General features: G+C 39.5%; 4 protein-coding genes across 6 annotated transcripts; 2 read left to right on the top strand and 2 right to left on the bottom strand.

The window, feature by feature from the left end:
- Positions 1–1,204: 1,204 nt before the first annotated feature.
- LOC129833370 (transmembrane protein 205-like) lies at positions 1,205–3,301 on the bottom strand. The gene is made up of 4 exons (XM_055897926.1): positions 3,192–3,301; positions 2,499–2,607; positions 2,179–2,342; positions 1,205–2,000 (listed from the first exon to the last, which is right to left on the bottom strand). Exons 2-4 carry the CDS (start codon positions 2,596–2,598, stop codon positions 1,698–1,700), a joined length of 567 nt encoding a protein of 188 aa, XP_055753901.1. The 5' UTR covers positions 2,599–2,607; positions 3,192–3,301; the 3' UTR covers positions 1,205–1,697.
- A 78-nt stretch (positions 3,302–3,379) lies between these two features.
- Positions 3,380–5,782, top strand: LOC129833367 (uncharacterized). 3 transcript variants are annotated; one of them, XM_055897921.1, is made up of 11 exons: positions 3,380–3,491; positions 3,584–3,611; positions 3,727–3,800; positions 3,934–4,015; positions 4,177–4,399; positions 4,559–4,626; positions 4,729–4,784; positions 4,981–5,069; positions 5,182–5,255; positions 5,391–5,514; positions 5,676–5,782. In XM_055897921.1, the coding sequence occupies exons 1-11, from the start codon at positions 3,459–3,461 to the stop codon at positions 5,683–5,685; spliced, it is 861 nt and encodes a 286-aa protein (XP_055753896.1). In that variant the 5' UTR covers positions 3,380–3,458; the 3' UTR covers positions 5,686–5,782. The 3 variants fall into 3 exon arrangements, 2 of the variants coding, with proteins under 2 accessions (XP_055753896.1, XP_055753894.1); XM_055897919.1 differs by having other exon boundaries at positions 3,724–3,800; XR_008756062.1 differs by lacking the exon at positions 5,676–5,782 and having other exon boundaries at positions 3,724–3,800; positions 5,187–5,255; positions 5,391–5,420.
- Positions 5,783–6,150: 368 nt separating this feature from the next.
- On the top strand, positions 6,151–8,622 carry LOC129833371 (transcription elongation factor 1 homolog). The gene is made up of 4 exons (XM_055897927.1): positions 6,151–6,258; positions 7,437–7,566; positions 7,832–7,902; positions 8,060–8,622. The coding sequence occupies exons 2-4, from the start codon at positions 7,451–7,453 to the stop codon at positions 8,122–8,124; spliced, it is 252 nt and encodes an 83-aa protein (XP_055753902.1). The 5' UTR covers positions 6,151–6,258; positions 7,437–7,450; the 3' UTR covers positions 8,125–8,622.
- LOC129833366 (calponin-1-like) lies at positions 8,539–18,365 on the bottom strand. Its single transcript, XM_055897918.1, has 7 exons — positions 18,039–18,365; positions 12,954–13,075; positions 12,674–12,740; positions 11,892–12,029; positions 11,633–11,749; positions 11,301–11,447; positions 8,539–11,115 (listed from the first exon to the last, which is right to left on the bottom strand). Exons 1-7 carry the CDS (start codon positions 18,096–18,098, stop codon positions 10,876–10,878), a joined length of 891 nt encoding a protein of 296 aa, XP_055753893.1. The 5' UTR covers positions 18,099–18,365; the 3' UTR covers positions 8,539–10,875.
- Positions 18,366–19,593: the final 1,228 nt, after the last annotated feature.

The raw sequence follows: 19,593 nt of genomic DNA, 5'->3' as shown, positions 1-19,593 counted from the left end.
ATAATTTGGTCTCTTTTCCTTTTTTTGAAAAATAAACAAAGAATTGGTGGCCTGGTTTACCTCTAATTACATAGGGAGAGATTTCTCTTGAAATCTCACCTAATCAGAGAGTAGGTGAACTTGTGCTGCTGGAGTTAAAAGAATGCCATTTCCTGGTGCCACTTAACCCTGTCTGACAAGGCTCATCTCAAGAGGAAGTATTTTCTTCTGATCCAAGAGTGGCCCAGACTGCTGAGAGACATACAGTATAGGCATGATAAGGAATCTATACAAGATTTCTTATGACACTGTCACTCTCCCTGTACTTTCCATACCAAACGGTTTCATCTTGATGATCTGTCACTGTAAACTGTTTTGAGTCAAAATCTCAACATTGTAGTTTGACATTAACACTAATAAAGATACATACATGCATACAGCTAAAACAACCAGACTAATACATTACAACATGTAGGTTGTAGAAGCCTTTTCACTCACTCTGAAACACCATTAGTTTTGGGTTCTGTCCAGTTATCCATTAGTGATATTCTAACTTTATTAAGACATCCCTCTCCTCCCAGGCTTGCCAGCAAAGCACTTGTCGGTCCATTTATTCAAAGCTGTTATTATTTTTTTTACATGATGTACATCACAATAATGAAGTTAGAACCAGTCTATTCAAGAGGTGGGCACCAACTGTGTGGTCTGGTCTCAGTATGTTGCATGTTATTGACCCTGTATTGCACCTGATTTTCCAAAGAAAATGCTCAAACTGTAGGAGTGCATTTCCTGCTTCCATCAAGGGTAACAACTAAATTTTCTTGTTTCAACATCAAAGATGACTTAACAATATTATTGGTGCTATTGAATTCATTATTTGTAGGAATTTCCATAATTGTAATTTATTCACAGTACATAATTCTGTGCAACAACCCTGCGCTAAATGTTATGTTGTTAAAAAATATCCACCTAATGATTGTAAAAAGTTTTTTTTGCAGACATTACCCTCTAGTGGAAGTCACAAGCAATACAATGTCCCATTTCATAACAGTCCAGAATCTTGTGCTTTTCAACAACAACAAAAAATTTATCTACAAGTTCTGTGTAAGTGTTAAACCTCCGTTTTGAAACATTATCAAGATCACTGAACATTCTACTTCAGCTCTACCCTTCAAGTACATCAATGTAAAATGAACAATAATTGTAGGGAAATCAAGAGGATCACTAACGTTATTATTTTTTTATTTCATTTTATTACATTCATCCTTTCCTGGTTTGACAAGGGAAAGACCAAAAATACGTTGAAATCTTTTGACATTGTGTGCTATGTTTTCTATTGACAGGTGAAACAATTAGATTAAAAAGGCACATTTTAAAAAATATGGTTAAGCGTTATGTTCGGGAGCCGAATGCATCAAGCGTCTCATTAGGAGTGCTGAACTAAGATCAGACCCATATGCCTAAAGCTGTGTTTACACAAGTAGCCAATTCTGATATTTTTTTCCAACTAATTGGTCTTGACCAATCACATCAGATCTTTTCAGATTTTCATTCCAGAGCTGATCTGATTGTTCAGATCAGAAACCTATGGAATCTTTTTGTGATTTAAAGGCAAAAATCCTACATCAGCATTCCTACTCTGAGACACTTGATACATACATCCCCTCATTGAAAGACAATATGAAAACCTGTCACCAAACACTACATATACACAATCTCTAAATGGTGTGTAAATTGAGAGCTGTGTACACTATGTTGGTGGTTGTGCAGATAAACCCAATCAGGTTGCATAGGTTGGACAGGCCATGATAGTGGCCAAAGGTGCTCTTGTAGGCCTTGTACTTGGGGTCCTGCTCCCTGAGTTTGGCGTAGGCTTCCCTCTGGCTCCCTATCCCTATTTGGTTCCCCAGACCATGCTCCTGCTCCACTTCCCGCAGCTTGAACATGACCTCTGTGGCAGACGGGCCAAACCACTGTGCATTTAGACCTGCCATGATGACTGCCACAAAGTACAGAGCCATCTATAGGGGAAGAACAATTTTTATTCAGAATTGTCGATGACATAGGTGACGTCTATAATGTAGATACAACCATTATCTAAATCGGAAATAATCTTTACATGTCGATTGTGCAATCTGTAACGCTTCAGCGGTACAGATTGAATCCTGCCCTAAATTACAAAATAGAATGTGATATGACCTGCAGGCTTTCGTGCCAATCCAGCAGCTCTCTGGGGTGGTAGACTGCATACACAGCAAGGCTGACAAAGTTACTGCCCAGTAGGCAATAGAAATAGACAGGGAACAGCTTGCTTTGCACCAGCCCAAAGGTGTGCCGTGTTACCTGCTTCACCAGTGCAACACCTGTGGGTGGGAAAAAGGGATAATGTAAGTGAGAGAAATGGGGAGACAAATACTGTTCCTCAAATTCTTAATCTTGGCTTCTTTTGATATGCCACTTCGATTGTTTGCAAAACCCTACAATCTAACATATTTCCTCTGCTCATCCCCTATCATCACCTGCTATAAAGGAGACCCACAACTGCATTCCCCATGCAAAGGACAGCACCAGCAGGTGCAGCACTTTCACCAAATCTGTAGGCTCCCCTTCTGTGACCATGGTATTAATCTGGGGGACAAAAAGAGAAAAAGTCCCAGATAAATGTTAGCAAGCAACCCAGATAAATTATTAAGTTCCATTACAGCATTGGGGACATAAAACCAAAAAACACATCCCCACTCAAAAGCCCTCTAATTCAACAAAGACCTTTGGAAGCCCCTTCAAACAGCATAATTTGAGGACTGGAAAGTGGTCCGTCTACACGTGCAAGCTTGATTAGCATGCAAGTGATAGTGGCTTCGAGAGATAAGAGTTCTGACCAGTTTACTAAGACTAATACTTCAAAGTTGGATAGCTAGCTATCTAACAAACAAAAATTCGAAAAATGATATACTGTTGAGGATTAAATACTTAATTCAATATCACATTTTGGGAATTGGAAACCATAAGTGGAATTGCATTTGTCAGATAAACTACAAATTTCGCTAGCACAACTCATCTGACGTTAGTCAGCTAACATAGTAATTCGTAGCTAACGTTAGGAGAGTTACACAACTGCGCGCATGTAGTGTTGCAGTGCATTCCAAAGAGAGGAAAGTGGCTTTTCACTTGTTTGTCTTATTTTTTCCTTAACTCAACTGAAAAATAACTACCTGAATGTGGTATGTTGACTGAAGGGAAACACTCTTCGCAACTCCCGTTGATCGAACACTAGAACAACACTTCCTCTCTCAAACGTCAATTTCCATTAACCACGCCCACCAAGCAATATCTACAAATCACATCATTACAGAATGAATATTACGTTGAGTTATAACCCACGAACCAATCATCAGTGAGATAGAACGTATCGATTTTTACGGCCCCGCCTTGTCATTGTGACACCGTTTTTATCCACCCACTTACAATTTACTTAGCTCATGTCAGTTGACATGGTCGACAAGAGGGCCTTGGTGAGTTGAAAACACATTTGGCACTCAATGTCATACAGTACCAAAATAGTTTGTTAGAATGATTTTTAATACAATGTCGATTGTTGTTTCAGTGTGAACCACCACTCCTTCCTGCTGAAGGTGTGTAAGTGTTATTGTGTCAATGTGATCATCAGAAACTAACATAACTTGACAATGCCTGGTGTAATACTGCATGGTCATTGTTCACTGAGTTTCTTGAGTTGTCTTCTAGTAGCAGTAGGTGAATCTCAGGAGTCTCTCCGAGATGTTGTGGAAAGAATTAGGTCAGAGGTTGAAACACAAGCCAAGGTGACTAACTGCTTCCTGTAAAATGTAGTATTTTTCCCATATTCACGATTGTCTACTGTTTTCTTGGGTGGCTTGTTTTGGTTACTGTTTTATTCAGGGGATATTGTTTCAATTAATATTTGTTGTTTTGTAGACTATTGATTCCCTGTGCAAAACTCTATTCATGCACGAGGCAGAGAGAACCCAGAATCTCAATACCATGGCAGTCCTTCAATGTAAGGGAGTTCACAACACAATCACGCCTGAAACACACCTGACTCTTGATTTCCTGATTATTATTATTACTGTTTACTTTAGTTGAACCCTTTGTCATAAGGGCTAAATAGCACTGTCATAACAACGACTTAAAGATGACAAACTGTCCTTGTTCCTCCAGCCGAGGTGAACCATTTGGCTGCACACGTTGCCGCCCAGCACCTTGAGGAGCGTTTTGAGGGCCTACGCTGTGAGGTCTACACTGAGCTCCACTACCTGCGCAGCCTCCTGTCCCACTCTCCCTGCTCCTGTCCTACTCTCCAAGCCTCCTGCTCCAGCACTCACCCCTCAGACATCCAGAGGCAGGCTGCCATCAACCACATCTCTCAGGAACTCTACCACAGGTAGATCTGGATAAGGCAGTCTGAAGTGTGGTGTGGTGGGGATACTTTGGTGAACTACACTTGCATGATGATAAGTAGACTTTAGTTCAGTGGGCTAATGCAGTAATAACATGTATTTCCCTCTCCATTTTTTTCTGTGTATGTTGTCTGTTTCTTCAGTCGAAGAGTCCTGTGGGAGCAGATTTTTGAGCTAAGGGAGGAAGTCCACAACATTCATGGCCTGCTTAGCAAGTTTGATTTTATGTTTTTCAGAACAAGACCCTCTTCCATGATGTTGTTCTAATGGAGGCTTTTTTAAAACCTTACTCAAGTTTTCCTTTCCTTTTTAGAAAAACTAAGAGATGAAACAATGCGCAGATTGACAGAGAAGTACTGCAAAGATATGGTATTTCAGAGCTCACATTTCTCTCCCCCAAATCACTTTGACCTGAATGATTTCACTCATCAAACAAATGATACAAACTTTACACTTGAAACAATCTTCTGAACTGTACTTGGGCTATAATTATTTGGACTGCTGAAACTTAACTAATGTTATGTGACATGTTCTGGAATATGTGTCTATCTGGCTCCATTTTCAGTGCTTGGAGAGGATGATTGACAGCTATCAGATGAAGGACGACGCTCTCAAACTGCCGAGGCCTCAGGACATGCTCAGGTCAAATGCAAGGTGAAAGTTCTAGGGTGAGGTTAGAGTAGACGAGCATGGCAAGCAATCTGACAGACTGCTATTACTAAAGGAATTATGATGATGCATCCCTATAACAAGTGTTCTCCCCTAGATCAGATGTTTCTGAGTTACAGAATAAGCTTCAGACTATAACAATATCGAAAGGCAAGGCTCCCAATAAAACATGTAAGATATCTGGTAATTAACTTGCTGTTGATCTACAAAAGATGCAGCATTTGCATTGAAATACAAAGTGTATCTTTCTGTTTGCTGAGATCAGTTTTTATTGCTGTGTGCATGGTCTCCTACATCGCATACTAGGCCGAACTGAACGAATAGGACAGAGGGTTATGCCAGCCAATTCAGATTCAGATGAAGGGCAAAGTGGAACATGTGCCAAAGGAATGACACCAAAGATCAAAGAGGAAATCAATGTGTCTGCCAGGTAAATGAAAGCACACTAATATCCTGCTTTGCTGTTTCTCATCTATTACTGACAACAGTAATTCATGTCATCATCTAATTAATAAGCACACTTAATTTTATGTATATGTTATAAGGGTAAACCACATTAGAAGTTAATTCTTAATTTTGTCTCTGTTGCAGAAGGAAATAAAGTTCATAGCTGGAATCCTCTACCTTTTGCCCTACCTTGTCTCGCACTGTCTTCTTTATGACAGCCAAATAAAATAAAATTTGGTCTACACTGACAATTATTTTCTGTTTGAGCTTTGTGCATTCAACACATTTCTTTATCAATAATTCCCATAAAAGGCAGTTTTTTTAATCAATAATTATGTACTGTAGACTATTAAACACAGGAGGTTGGTGGCACCTTCATTGGGGAGGACGGGCTCATAGTAATGGCTGGAACAGAATAAATTAAATGGTAATCAAACTCATCAATACATTATATCCATGTGTTTGATACCATTCTATTTATTCCATTCCAGACATTATTATGAGTCGTCCTACCCTCAGCAGCCTCCTGTGGTAGACTACATAATCAATGTATATATTTTGGGATTGTATCAAAGAGGTTTATAAATTCTGAGAGGCGGGTTGATATTTTGTTTGACCAATGACAACCCTAAAAAGCGCCTTAATCTTCCAATCAGATGAAAGAGTTCAGAATAATTTCCGGATACAATTTCTATTTGTTAGCGTCATTACTTGGGTCATTTATCTGGTAAGAAAATGCTTAATCCAGCGTGCTTTATTATATGGCTAACATGCAAACAACTAAATTATACATCCAGCACGATTTTAAATTACATGTGTGATTCTCCTCATTAAAAAAAAAAAATGTGCATAGCTAGCATTTTACAACGCCAGCGTTAGTTAGCTAGCTAACACAAGCTAACTTTGTTTTCCTCGCGCTCTAACGTTACTAGCTAATACTATCTAGCTACCTCTTCAGAAATCATCCCAAAATAAACGGTTCATGCAATTAAAAATATTGTTGGAAATGGACTTGCAGAATTTGCAGGACGTTTTGTATAAAAGGAAGTATTGTTGAGCTCCTATATTATAGCTGCAAGCTAAAAAAAAAAAAAAAAAAGTCCATGCGCGATGGCGGGGAACTAACGTTAGCTACTACACGTTTGTGTAGTGTGAACATGGCTCCGACAAGAAAATAGTAGCATTAATCATCGACATCTGACTTTTTTAAATTAGCGAAAATATAATTTGAATTTGTGGAAAATTCGGTCCAAAAAAAATGTGTTTGTTTACACAAGAGTCAAGTATTAGCTCGCACATGCGTACTAGCAGATGGTCTATAGCGGCAGAATATTTATGCATTTATATCTCGTAAATTTGCAAATAGGGGTATAGGACTGGGGAAAGTAAATTTCAACGCACTTCCAACTCGTAATTACTAATGGGAAACTTGTCTGTTATCCCTGTGCTCCAATTTGCTGGACCATATGATGAACTCTGTCTCTGACATCAACTACTAAGGCCAATACCTCGATAACAGCAATTTCAGCAGTTAAATTCAACAACAAAACATGATTTATAAAAGTGTTATTTTAACACTAATATGTCTATGAGTATGAAAGCTGTACTTTTTCGTTCATGGTTGACACAGCTTGTTTTCCATTAACCAGCAATCGGCATTCTTAACGAGTTCAAAGCACATGAACCCACACATCTCGTTGGTCCTAGTTTACAAGTAGTATTTTCCGAGATTACGAGATGAACGCAGCATATGATTTTTTTGCCCCAAATCATATGAATATCAGCACCATACAGTAGATATAATATATGCTAGCTAACACGATTGACCTAATTATTATATTGAATTTGACCGTCAACAGAACTTGTTTTGTAAACTCAGAAAAATGTAGCTATTGTATTTTACAGATTATACATCGAGAATGGGACGCCGAAAGTCAAAGAGGAAGCCACCTCCCAAAAAGAAACTGACGGGTAACTTGGACACCCAATTCACCTGTCCCTTTTGTAACCACGAGAAGTCCTGTGATGTCAAAATGTAAGTTCACTTGGTTGTGTTAGAACAGTATATGGTCTGGCTGTAAAATATGATCACTGATTACATGTTGATACATATCCTAACACCCTATCCAAATGCACATTTTCTTTTCTCTTTTCAGTGAACGCACTCGAAACACAGGAATAATATCGTAACACCCTATCCAAATGCACATTTTCTTTTCTCTTTTCAGGGAACGCACTCGAAACACAGGAATAATATCGTAACACCCTATCCAAATGCACATTTTCTTTTTTCTTTTCAGGGAACGCACTCGAAACACAGGAATAATATCGTGCACCGTCTGCTTGGAAGAATTCCAGACTCCCATTACTTGTATCCTTTCAATTCTTTGATTGGATCACTATATTCACTTATCTATACACCATATAGCTCACAGAATGGCTTGTGCATTTGTTAAAAAATAAAAATAAATGCTATGTCTTTACAACTGTACCTCCCAAATGAACTTTTCCTTGACATTTGTCTCCAGACCTTTCAGAACCAGTGGATGTTTATAGTGATTGGATAGATGCTTGCGAAGCAGCCAATCAGTAGCAGTGGTCCCCCTGACTCTATTCCTGTCTGACCTCACCCCTCATTCCCTATGATGGGTCACATATCTCTGGCTGGGCCAGGGCTTTGTCAAGTAGTGAATGTGGAGAACAAACAAAGACAGATAACACATCTGTGAAATCTTCAGTGTCTACACACTAATGGATTTGATATGAAGAAAGATACACTTCCTGTTCTCCCTCTGTGGCAGGGTGGGATGGGGGTAGGGCAATGAAATGTCCCAATGGTCCTGATCTTAGAGAATCCCACAAAGTTTCAAACCACCTCATCATTTGTTATGTTTTACAGTCAAGCCTGTTGGTGGATATGTCTTTAGACTTTCCCAAGCTGCCATGTCCCCCTTTAATGGAGCAAGTAGATTTCATTTGTAAAAATTAAAAAAAAAGGGTGATCCTGTAGTTTTTATGTCATGATTTTTATTTCAATTAAGTTTTTTTTGTATGGAAATGACTTGATCAATAAACACATCAATGTAATTCACACCTAACTGCATCTGTCACATACTGCTGAAATGGTTAAAATATCTAGAACAAACTTGGTGGCAAGTTTTTCACTCACAACCCAAATTGAATTGTAATTTTGATGTGTTTTATTGTATTGCAGCTAATTTCATTGTAAGTGAAAGCCAAATAAATAGAAGATTTTCAGAATACTGAACAATTGATAGTCTGAACAACATTGACATGTTTTAGATCAGAGGGTAATATTGCCAATTGTATTTTGGCTAGGCACTGTTGGCTCTCATTCTAAACTAGCTATTAGACATGTGACTATACTAGCTATTAGACATGTGACTATACAGAATAAGTTTGGTGCTTTAATAAAAGACACCTCTTGTGGTACATATGACTTTTACCTTAAGTCTGTGGAATGTAGTCTGTTTTTTTCCCAAATGTTAAAGGGATTTCAAAACACTAGATGGCACAGTAATGTAGGGGGGAAAATGCAACATGGCATTCAGATTATGAGCTCAGAATCAAACAACGTTCCCTTTAAAGTATTAAGCCTTCAAAAGTTTGACAAATCATCACTATAAATTCCAGAGGTCAGAACCTCAGGAGGGACTCTATTTTATGTAGCTTTATCTCCAATACCTCCTATTTAAAAACATATTACAATACTGCCCAGTAACTGATATCAATACCTTTCAAATTTAGCTTAAATGGATAGTTCACCCAAATTTTAAAAATCACATCGTTTTCCTTCCTGTAAGCAGTCTGTAGACAAGGCATAACCAATTCATGCTTTGTACATGAGCATGCAAGGCATAGAGATGTGTTCTGTGGAACGTTCCAGGTGCAACACATGATCTTGAACAAACCTCTTAGCAAGCAAACAAGCCTGCTTTTCAAAGGTTTGGTCAAGCATGCACAGTTTAATGTTTAAACCATTAGCAGCTGTGTTAGGCTATGTTATCCCGAGCATAAATATGTTACAGACTTATGTTATTAATTTGCGACTGCTGGTACAAGGTGATTAATGAATCCACAGAATGACACACATCTTGCAGTGCTCAAAATCACATTACATTCAAGATCTGCGGTGGGTACCCCATATCATGTAGTAGTTAGTGATACAGGGTCTGCTGTATTGAGCTATGACTAAGTGGAAGTTAATTAGACCATTATCTCGTGTATAACAACGTGCAGATGTTATGGCTCTCAACGACCTGGCTTGTCTGCCTTCTAGTCATAAGCAATTCTATCCATGTACACATTCAACAAGGTGATGAAAAGTGCAAATAGCGCAGCAATATATTAAAGCTGTGTGCCATGGAGACTATAGGGGGATTATAACAACTTGTCTCATGCAAACTGGCCTATATGACATCCACATTAACATAGCTGGCACAATGGCTAAAATTGAATCTGCATTGTTTACCACTAATGAAGTATGCGAGACGTGTTGAATACTGCTTATAACACTAAAAATATTCAAATCTATTGGCTTTTCACAATGCCTTTAGGGGCTTACATTAATTCAAGTATCAGGTTTGAGAACCCTACTACTGATATTGTAATGATTTAAAGAATACTAGAAAAAATATTCCATCTGTGGTATAAAATGGCTGGTTGGCAGTCCTGTGAGCTAGAGCAGGGATGTCAGAGCAGTGCAGAGGTGCATACACAGGCAAAGTTATAAGGAATACATCTGATCAAAGTTTTTAGTCCATGTCCCTGTGTCCTGGAAGACTCAGTCTGATTCTGTGGGCCCCGAGTCATCCAGAGGGATTGAATCCCAGAGCCGACTCCTGTTCCTCAGGGGTTAAAGGTTAACAGCAACATGTCGGTCACTTCTTTCCATTCAAGGAACTTTTTCCTTTATTCTCAATGTTTAAGCTGGATGGGGGATCTACAACTGAAAATCAAAATGTTTATAAACTATAAAAGATCTATAAATAAAAAATACATAACATTAAGATTGATTAAGGAATAGGTCTCTTGACATTATTAGTATTTCTTAGTATTTATTTTCATCGTATTTGAATAGAAAAATCTCCATTGCAAAGGGAGAGAGGGGTGTGGGCCACTACATTAAAGTGATTTAAAATAACAAGGTCAAAGAGATTGAACCAGGCATAAATCCCCTCAAAGGACAAAAATTATTTGAATGGTTGATCACAAAAAAAACAGCAAGGGATGAGAATAATGAAAACAGTAAATAACAGTTTGGGTGGTCTTGCTGGTGGAGAGGGGTTCTTGAGAGGAGGGGACTGGGGTTATTCTGTTCTCTTTAGTCATAGTACATAGTACCGTCAAACTCAGCCCTTTCTCCGTTGTTGACGAATTCATCAGGGTTGGAGCAGTACTTGTTGTCGTAGACCTGCCGAGGGAGGCCGTATGTGGTCATGCCCTGTTGGGACGCCATCTTGTTGGTGCCCATCTGCAGTGAGACGGTGGAGGTGTCGCATTCCTCCAAGCCCAGACTCTTGTCATAGATGTGTCTCCTGGTGCCAGGGGCCGTCATGCCAGACTGAGAGAGGGAGAGAAGAAGAAAAGCAGGGGAGGATTAGATATAGGCTACAAAGTGTAATATTTTATATCATATTAATTGCTTTCATGATAGGCAGAGAGGGAAAACTCCCAAGATGTGCAGAATGTTAGTCAATTCTATCTCTACCAGAGAATATCTATTTGTGGAATCAAATGGGGCCCCACCTGGTTGGCACCCTTATTGGTGCCCATCTGGAGGCTGATGGTGGACTGGTCCAAAGGGTTCTCCATTCCCCCCCTCGGGTCGTACAGGTGACGCCGCGTGCCATAAGATGTCATGCCCTTCTGGCTGGCAAGTTTGTTGGTACCCATCTGTAAGGCAGGCAAAGGTAGTGCACTGGTTATGCCTGAACTATAATACCATTAAAACAATCCTATCGGCCAAACTAAAAACAAATGAAGGTATGTTATAGCATGCTACTACTACTTATATTACACCTGTAATAACAGTGATATCTTCGTGTATAAGGTGTATATGATACAAAGACTGTTCTGACCTGCAGGCCGATGACATTGCGCCCTTCCTTCAGCATGTCTGGGGCAAAACGGCGCTGGTGTGCTGTTGCATACTTCACTCCCATGTCATGCTTGGAGTGGAAACCTTTGGACTGGGCCTGGTGAAAGAGTGGAAGGTTAGAAAAACAGATTATGGATCCTCACGTGAAGTATAAGTAGGTTTCTTACAAGCCACTGACATTACTTTCTACATACAGTACTGTACAATGTACTGAGATTCCTCTATGGGTTTCCACTCACAATTCCAGCCAGGGTGATGAGCGTGCTCTGGACCTGGGTGTAGTTGGTATTCTCAAACAGGTCGTTGGCCTCAAACAGATCGTATGGCTTCATACCATAAACTGTGATGGCTCGGACAAAATTGCCAATGTTTTCCAGCTAGGCAATGAAAAGGAAAAAGAATTAGCCAAGAGCAAATGGTCCACTGAGGTAAAAGCAAGAGTACAAACAAAGAGGACACCAGTTACTGAGTTATTTGTTATTTTGATATTGTCATGTTTCTTTAAATAGTCATTGTATTTGAGACTCAGGACTTCAGAATGATCAGCTGTGTGGGGTTTTCTTTAAAGCCCTACTCACCAGCTGGATAATCTTTTTCTCTTTTATTCCTGACAAAGGGACCACCACACGTGAGTGCATTGATTCTTAGTAACATTGTATGTCATGGATGATTCTTGGAAGTGCCTCAACAAACACTTAAAAGTGCTGTTTTCTTTTTGAGTCTTATATAAAGAGATCTGAAGACGCACGCTGAGATGTGCCTCATTAAACAACGTAGCTGCAGCTTGGAATGTAAATAAATAAACACCATGCCAAGCAAAAGACTACCTATCTGGTTAAATATTTCAGCGAGTTCAGTGGATGAAAAGTATGGAGTGGAAAAAACTACTGACTCTTGGCATGCTTATGCTGCTCAATACTATGCAAAGTATCTATAATAACTACAGCCTACTGCATGTCATGATGGGCATGATGTTATATAATAATACAAAAACAATTGTTCTGTCTCAGAACAAGCTTACCTGATGCCAGTTTTGAGGGGAAGTGTTAATCTTTCTCACAGATCCTGGCTGAAGTGTGTTGATAAGTCTACACACAAGGAAAGAGAAAGCACAGAACAACAGTCAAAATACTGTTCTGACTTTGAGTGGCCCAGTCATCATTAACAGTGGGGAAATTAATGAGACTGAATGATATTGGAAGCAAAAGAAAGTAATATGGTGATATGACACACAATATGCTCTGCCATTCTGCATGACATTCTGCATGGCCACAGTACTGAGGAGAGTATCGCTCGCTCACTCGCACAAGATGACCCCATCCTTTAGGTTCTCCATGAAAGGATCAGCGATCTTCTTGCCTGTTACGTCCTGGATCCACAGCCTCAGCTCCTCCTCCTTCTGGGGGTCATACTTCTGGGCCAACTGAAGAGGCAGAGGTCAAAGGTTATACAGTGCATTCGGAAAGTATTCAGACCCCTTCACTTTTTCCACATTTTGTTACATTTCAGCCTTATTCTAAAATGGATGAAATTATTATTTTTCCACTACACACAATACCCCATAATGACAAAGCGAAAACAACGCAGTGAAGGGGTCTTAATACTTCCCAAATGCATTGTAAATGTGTTGGATTTGACTGCATCCTAACATCTGCAGACACTCAGGTTAATGTCTTGTAACTGTCAGTTCTGCATGATGAATGATCTTGTGACAGATGCTTGGCTACCTAAAAAATACAAATTATCTTACAACAAACTGTAACTATAGTAAACGAGTCATAGAACTATGATATTCATCAGAGCTATTATCCCCCTTCCTCATCTTGTAACAGAGGGATAACGTTCCTCTCCACTTTCCTTTGAAAGCCTACCCGTTGTAATAAAACCTAACAATGAAGATTAGAGTTAAAAAACAACAGGAAGAAAATGTAAAATGTACATGGGACATTCCTGCATGGAGAAACACTGATTCTCCGCTTCCTTGTATTTCCCTATTGGCACAAACGCATCCCCCTAATACCAGAAATTCTATGGTGGGTCTGTAGCCCCCCTCTCACGTTGCGCTTTCTCCTTTTCTGAATGTTCTGCTCACTCACAGTCTGGGAGAGGGCTTGTGAGACCAGGATCCAACATAAACAGGTATTTCAAAGCAGCAGGGTTTGCGTAGCTTCCAGTCCATCACACCAAACTTGGGAGAAACAGCTCTCCCTATTACTCCTCCCTGTGCTCCTTCTCTCCCTCTGGGTTTTCCGGAATCTGTCCTTTTACAGTGAGGCGATCTACTCAGGCAAACCACATCTGATAATGAGATGCCAAGACCTGCAGACAGCACTTGCAGCCAGCCAAGGTATTTTGGTCTGAGTTTCATTTAACTGTGTCAGGAGGTCAGGCATGTAATCAGAACTGGTTCATTTATTTAAAAATGTATAAGTCTTTGATGCCAAAGTTGGAACCTATCCATTGATTCCATCAGTGTTTTTCATGTATGAACTCAGTGGAGAGAATATAAATTAAATCAGTGTAGGCCATGGCATAAGGAATAAAATGGTTTAAGTTGATACAAACAGGGGTGAAAGTAGGACGGAACGGTCCAGTATGGAGTACCGGCAAAATAAAGAGTGGGTTTACGTCATACCGGTAAAACATGAACCTATCACAATTATTAAAACAGATTTCAAGAAAACTGTTGGCTATCACACTATTCATCATACCGCATGTCATTCTCATGAAAAATTAGCGAATAGACTTGAAAACTTGTGTAATACGCTCCAAAATGCAGTGTGGTTCAACAATAACACTGACATTTTGATAAGACAGAGAGGAGCGGCCAAGACCGAGATGCACGCGGACAGCAGTATACACATCAATTCAGGTTACAAGACTTGTGTAGGCCCAATGAAGGACAATCACCGAATGTCAGTCAGAACACTTTGGTGTTTTGTAAGTGATGTCTCTTTGCATTTATCAAAAGGCACTGCTGTATGGATGCCAAAATTATTTTAGCGTGGAGTAGCCTAATAGTTGGAATAGTAACTGAAGTCTGGACACTGACTGTAGACCTCACATGTCACCTATTATAATGTTATCTCCTGCAGAATTAAGTGTTCCTCGCAGTAAAATTATAGACCAAATGCTAATTTTGTCTCGGGAACAAGAGTAGAGAAATACGATTTATTTATTTCAGCATCTTGAGAGAATGGGATTGAGCGCTTTTAGGGACCTGTTGTGTAGCCTTAAAGTGCAATTTTCATCAGCTACATAAAAGCTGACAGTATTTAATTTTCAGCCACATTAAATATGCATCCAAGAGGAACTGAAATACTATCAGAAACATGTTGGATCGTTTTCACAGCTTTTCATTTCCTTTAAACCAGTCAAACAGATGTCATTTGGAAATCTCCCTGGTCCCTACACGTCCTCGCTCCGTGAGAGAAGCAGAAATGAAAGAGAAACTTTAACTATGTCACCTATACTGAACAAATATTTAAACGCAACATGCAACAATATCAAAGATTTTACTGAGTTACAGTTCATAGAAAGAAATCAGTCAATTTAAATAAATTAATTCACATGACTAGGTAGGGGCGCAGGAGGGCGGGCCTGGGATGGCATAGGTCCACCAACTCGGGAGCCAGGTCCACCCACTGGTGAGTCAGGCCCAGCCAATCAGAATGAGTTTTTCCCTACAAAAGGGCTTTATTACAGACAGAAATACTCCTCAGCACCCCCACTCCCCCTCCTCAGACGATCCTGCAGGTGAAGAAGGCGGATGTGGAGGTCCTGGGCTGGCATGGTTACACGTGGTCTGTGGTTGTGAGGACAGTTGGACGTACTGCCAAATTCTCTAAAACAATGTTGTAGGCAGCTTATAGTCAAGAAATGTACACTAAATTGTCTGGCAATTGCTCTGTTGGACATTCCTGCAGTCGGCATGCCAATTGCATGCTCCGTCAAGACATCTGTGACATTGTGTTATATCACCAAACTGCTATATCACCAAACTTTTATTGTCCCCAGCACAAGGTGCACCAGTGTAATAATCATGTGGTTTAATTAGCTTCTTGATATGCCACACCTGGCAAAGGGGAAATGCTCACTAACAGGGATGCAAAAAAAATAAGCTTTTAGTGCATATGGAACATTTCAGGGAACTTTTATTTAAGCTCATTGAAAATGGTCCAACACTTTACATGTTGCATTTATATTTTTGTTCAGTATAGATTGTAGATGATGCATTGATCATTCTATCGATTTATGCCATCATTAGCAAGGCTTTATCTAGTATTCTAGATGATCATCAAGTAATGACAGAAGAGGAGCTGTAAGGATCTAATTATAGACAAGTTGACTAACAAATTTTACATAATAAAAAGCAGAAAAATATCTAAATATAGCTTAAAAACTATTCCCGCACCCCCTGTTGTTCAGACGTCCTTGAGTAACTTGCGCAGGTAGCCTACATTATCCTTTGAAGTAATTGATTGACAATCAGATGAAAACACATGACCGGTCATGTTTATGCCACATTAAAAGGTAGGCTAATACATTTTAAAAGTTAAAGGACAAATCTTTACTATTAGGCCTGTAGAGATCCTATTAAATTAATAGGGATTCTATATGTAATTCTATGATTAGGCCCATATAGATTTTCTTTAAGTGTGTACACACCCAGGAGGTCCCTGTACCGGGAATACATTACATTAACTTTCACCCCTGGACACAAACAATCATGTTGAAGGTTGACATTCCAGTGAATCCACAAGGCCTTGTTCTGTCTGCATCTCCTCTGCCTCAACAGGGTTTTGTCATTCCCCACTGGAGTGTAAATTGTTTACAGAGAGACACTTGCTCAGGTTGTAAGACAGAGCTCAGGGACACCTTAAAAGGAGGTTTAGGTTGCTGACGTACCTGTCTGTCAATCTCTGGAGCCTATCCACTGTCATCGGATGTCATGCCATTGGCACTTACCATCCACAATCTGGCATTAGCATTATGATGAACTTCCATGGCCTCACAACCACCATACATTATATATATACATACATATACACACACACAAATATATATATATATATATATATATATATATATATATATATATATTTATATATATATATATATATATATATATATATATATATATACTGACTGATACACTATTGAATATGACCTATTTCTATACTACAGCACTAATGATGGCACTAACCATGGTGGCCAAGTATAAGGAAATGTTTGTTTGAAGAGTGCCCCTATGAAAGTATGGATAGGAAACCACTATGTATGCAGGAACCACGGCTCTTCCAACACGATAAGGTTGATGATAGGGATAGCAAATTCAGTTGTCATTGACAGACATGGAGTTGAGAATTCTGGAATATCCTGGGATAGTTATTTGATCCCATTGGCAGAGTCATGCTATGTTCAAGCTGAACATGGGTTGTCAGCAGTTATGATACACAAACACATTTTGTGCATCACTGTCATTGCACTATCAATGAAAATACAATCTCTCCCAAACATCAGTGGATGTTGACAGCACAGTCGCCTACATGGTAGGCCTACAGTAGCTGGTCCATTGATTCTTGGTTGATGTTGATGACTCATTTAGTTCTCGCCTAGACTTTAAAGGGGCAATCTGCAGTTCAAACAATAACAAAGCGGACAAACCGCCACTGATTTTGTAAAATAGCTTAGGGATGGGTCTGTAGAAATGTAACCACTGATGGGTTCTGATTATGGGGTAAGAACAATGAACTAAGCTCATGAAGGATTTATAAGTCATATTCTTCAAGAATCAATGGGTATCATGAATTTAAAAGTCCAAAATGAATGTAGCGATCACAGATTGACCCTTTAAAAAATATATACATACTGGTAGCCTTCTAGAGACACCTTGAAATCAGACCTTGTGGGCTCATCTGGGAGTAATTCTGTAATTGTGCTCTGTGACAGACAGGTTAGGTGATATCACTTGTAATCTAAACGACCCAGTTCAAAGTTATGAATCAGAGACAATTGGTTTGGATGCCCTCACATTTTAAACGATAAAGTAAACTGTCAGAATGGTAGGCTGCCATTTATCAGTATAGGCCTAATGATTAATCCATGATCACCATTGACAGTCCAATTTGACGGTCCAAAAAGCCTATTTGACAAAATCTCCTAACAGAAAGCAAAAATATATTATTGGCCCTCGATATACCATTGGTTCCCCTAGAACTAATACATCTGAGAAGATGCACGTATTGACAACAAGATATGCGAGCGTCAAGTGCGCACCTTCCTGAGCGCGAGCATTCTTTTGGCCCACTGATGCAAATTACGCAAAGACCCCATTATTTTCATTTCAATTAAAAGGAAAGCTACATGACATGCGAGATACATACCTTACTTTTGACCTCGGCAGAAAGTCCGAAGGATGGTCCACTTTTGAAATTCTTTGACATAGTTATCTTTGATTATTCAGAGATTTAAAAATGGAGAAATACACCCCTCTATCCTGGCACGAGAAAACCCACAGCAAAGTCCTCTTTCTCCCTGGACTCCAATTGATATGACAGACCCGCGGATGTTGCAGGACTATTCAGATTCTGTAACGTTCTTGCTCGCTCTGGTGAGGCTGTGGACCACTTTGCAACACTTTTCTCAATCTTTTTTAAACTCTTCCCATCTGTGGATTTCTGGAGTGCGGCGCGATTGGCTAGGGCCACCATCCAATCCCGACGTTGCCTCTTCCTCTGGGTGATGTCACCAGTATGGCATTAGACTCGCTCGGTGTCACTTTTTCCACCTTAATAAGGGGAATTGGATGTTGGATGGATGATCCTTTTCAATTGCCTAATTTTACTGCATCCAATTTCACTTTCATTACCAAATGAAATAAATTTCAAGCACATCACAAATTCATAGACCTATAGCTATTATTAAATAATTGAGGGTCTCCATCACAATCACAGGTCAAGGCAGACCTTTAGAGTTTTGAATTACACATTTAACTTTATATTTATACAAAGTATTATAAAGTAATATTTATACATGCTGCAAGGTGTTTCATTACTGTAGATGTAGATCCTATATGACAGAATTATTTGTCAGGCCTGAAAGTATTGACCCATCCATCATAAACCTGAAGAAGCTTGGTTTATATTGTTGGGCAAAGAGGTTCAAGACCAGCGTAACCCTAATTATGGTCATGGTCAAGGATGGTTAAGAAAGCAGATATTGAAAAGGTAGGCTAAATGGATACTTTCTCACTTGAGCATATTTAATTGCTCACTTTCTTATGTAAAATGATTTCAGTATGAATAGCAATATGATTCATCCTGATAATAATACATTAAATGTATCCCAAATGTATTTACGTAGTGATTCACATTTTATATGTATTCTTCCTGTACCATTTTCAACCCTGATGCTCTACAATTCCTGTTTTGGTTTTTCCATAACAAAATTGGAACTAAATACTACATTCGCCTTAAAAAAAAAAAAACGATATCTCTTCGAAAAGAAGCCAATAAAAAGTTATAAACACCCTTGTTGGCAAGTGTTTTTCTACCATCTTGTCAATTCCTATACAACACCCCCATACACCCCCTGTACCCACACATATAGTATAGTGTGTTCCATAGAGTTTCATTTGAGGTCGTTGGTCTGACCTATATGGCTTGGGGGCCTGACGTCACTTGGAACAATGAGCTGGTTTTCCTCTTATACCCCAGTGTTTCACTCCACTGCTCTGCTCGTCCACAGGCAGATGACAAGGGAATGGAATGCAAAGCCAGCGGGCTGTGGAGTGTCAAAGGGGAACAGGCAGCACTGCTCCCCAGAGAGCAGCATGATGATTCACCCTACTGCTGTTTGTCCTGTCCCACTTTTACTCTCCCACACATATGGTGGTAATGCGTTACCAGACAGGGCATGAGGAGAAGGTTCTGGAAAAAG

Source organism: Salvelinus fontinalis, chromosome 34 (assembly GCF_029448725.1).
Source record: "Salvelinus fontinalis isolate EN_2023a chromosome 34, ASM2944872v1, whole genome shotgun sequence".
Classification (NCBI taxonomy): domain Eukaryota; kingdom Metazoa; phylum Chordata; class Actinopteri; order Salmoniformes; family Salmonidae; genus Salvelinus; species Salvelinus fontinalis.
Note: the sequence above shows the minus strand (reverse complement) of the source record. Positions and strands in the feature narration are given on the sequence as shown.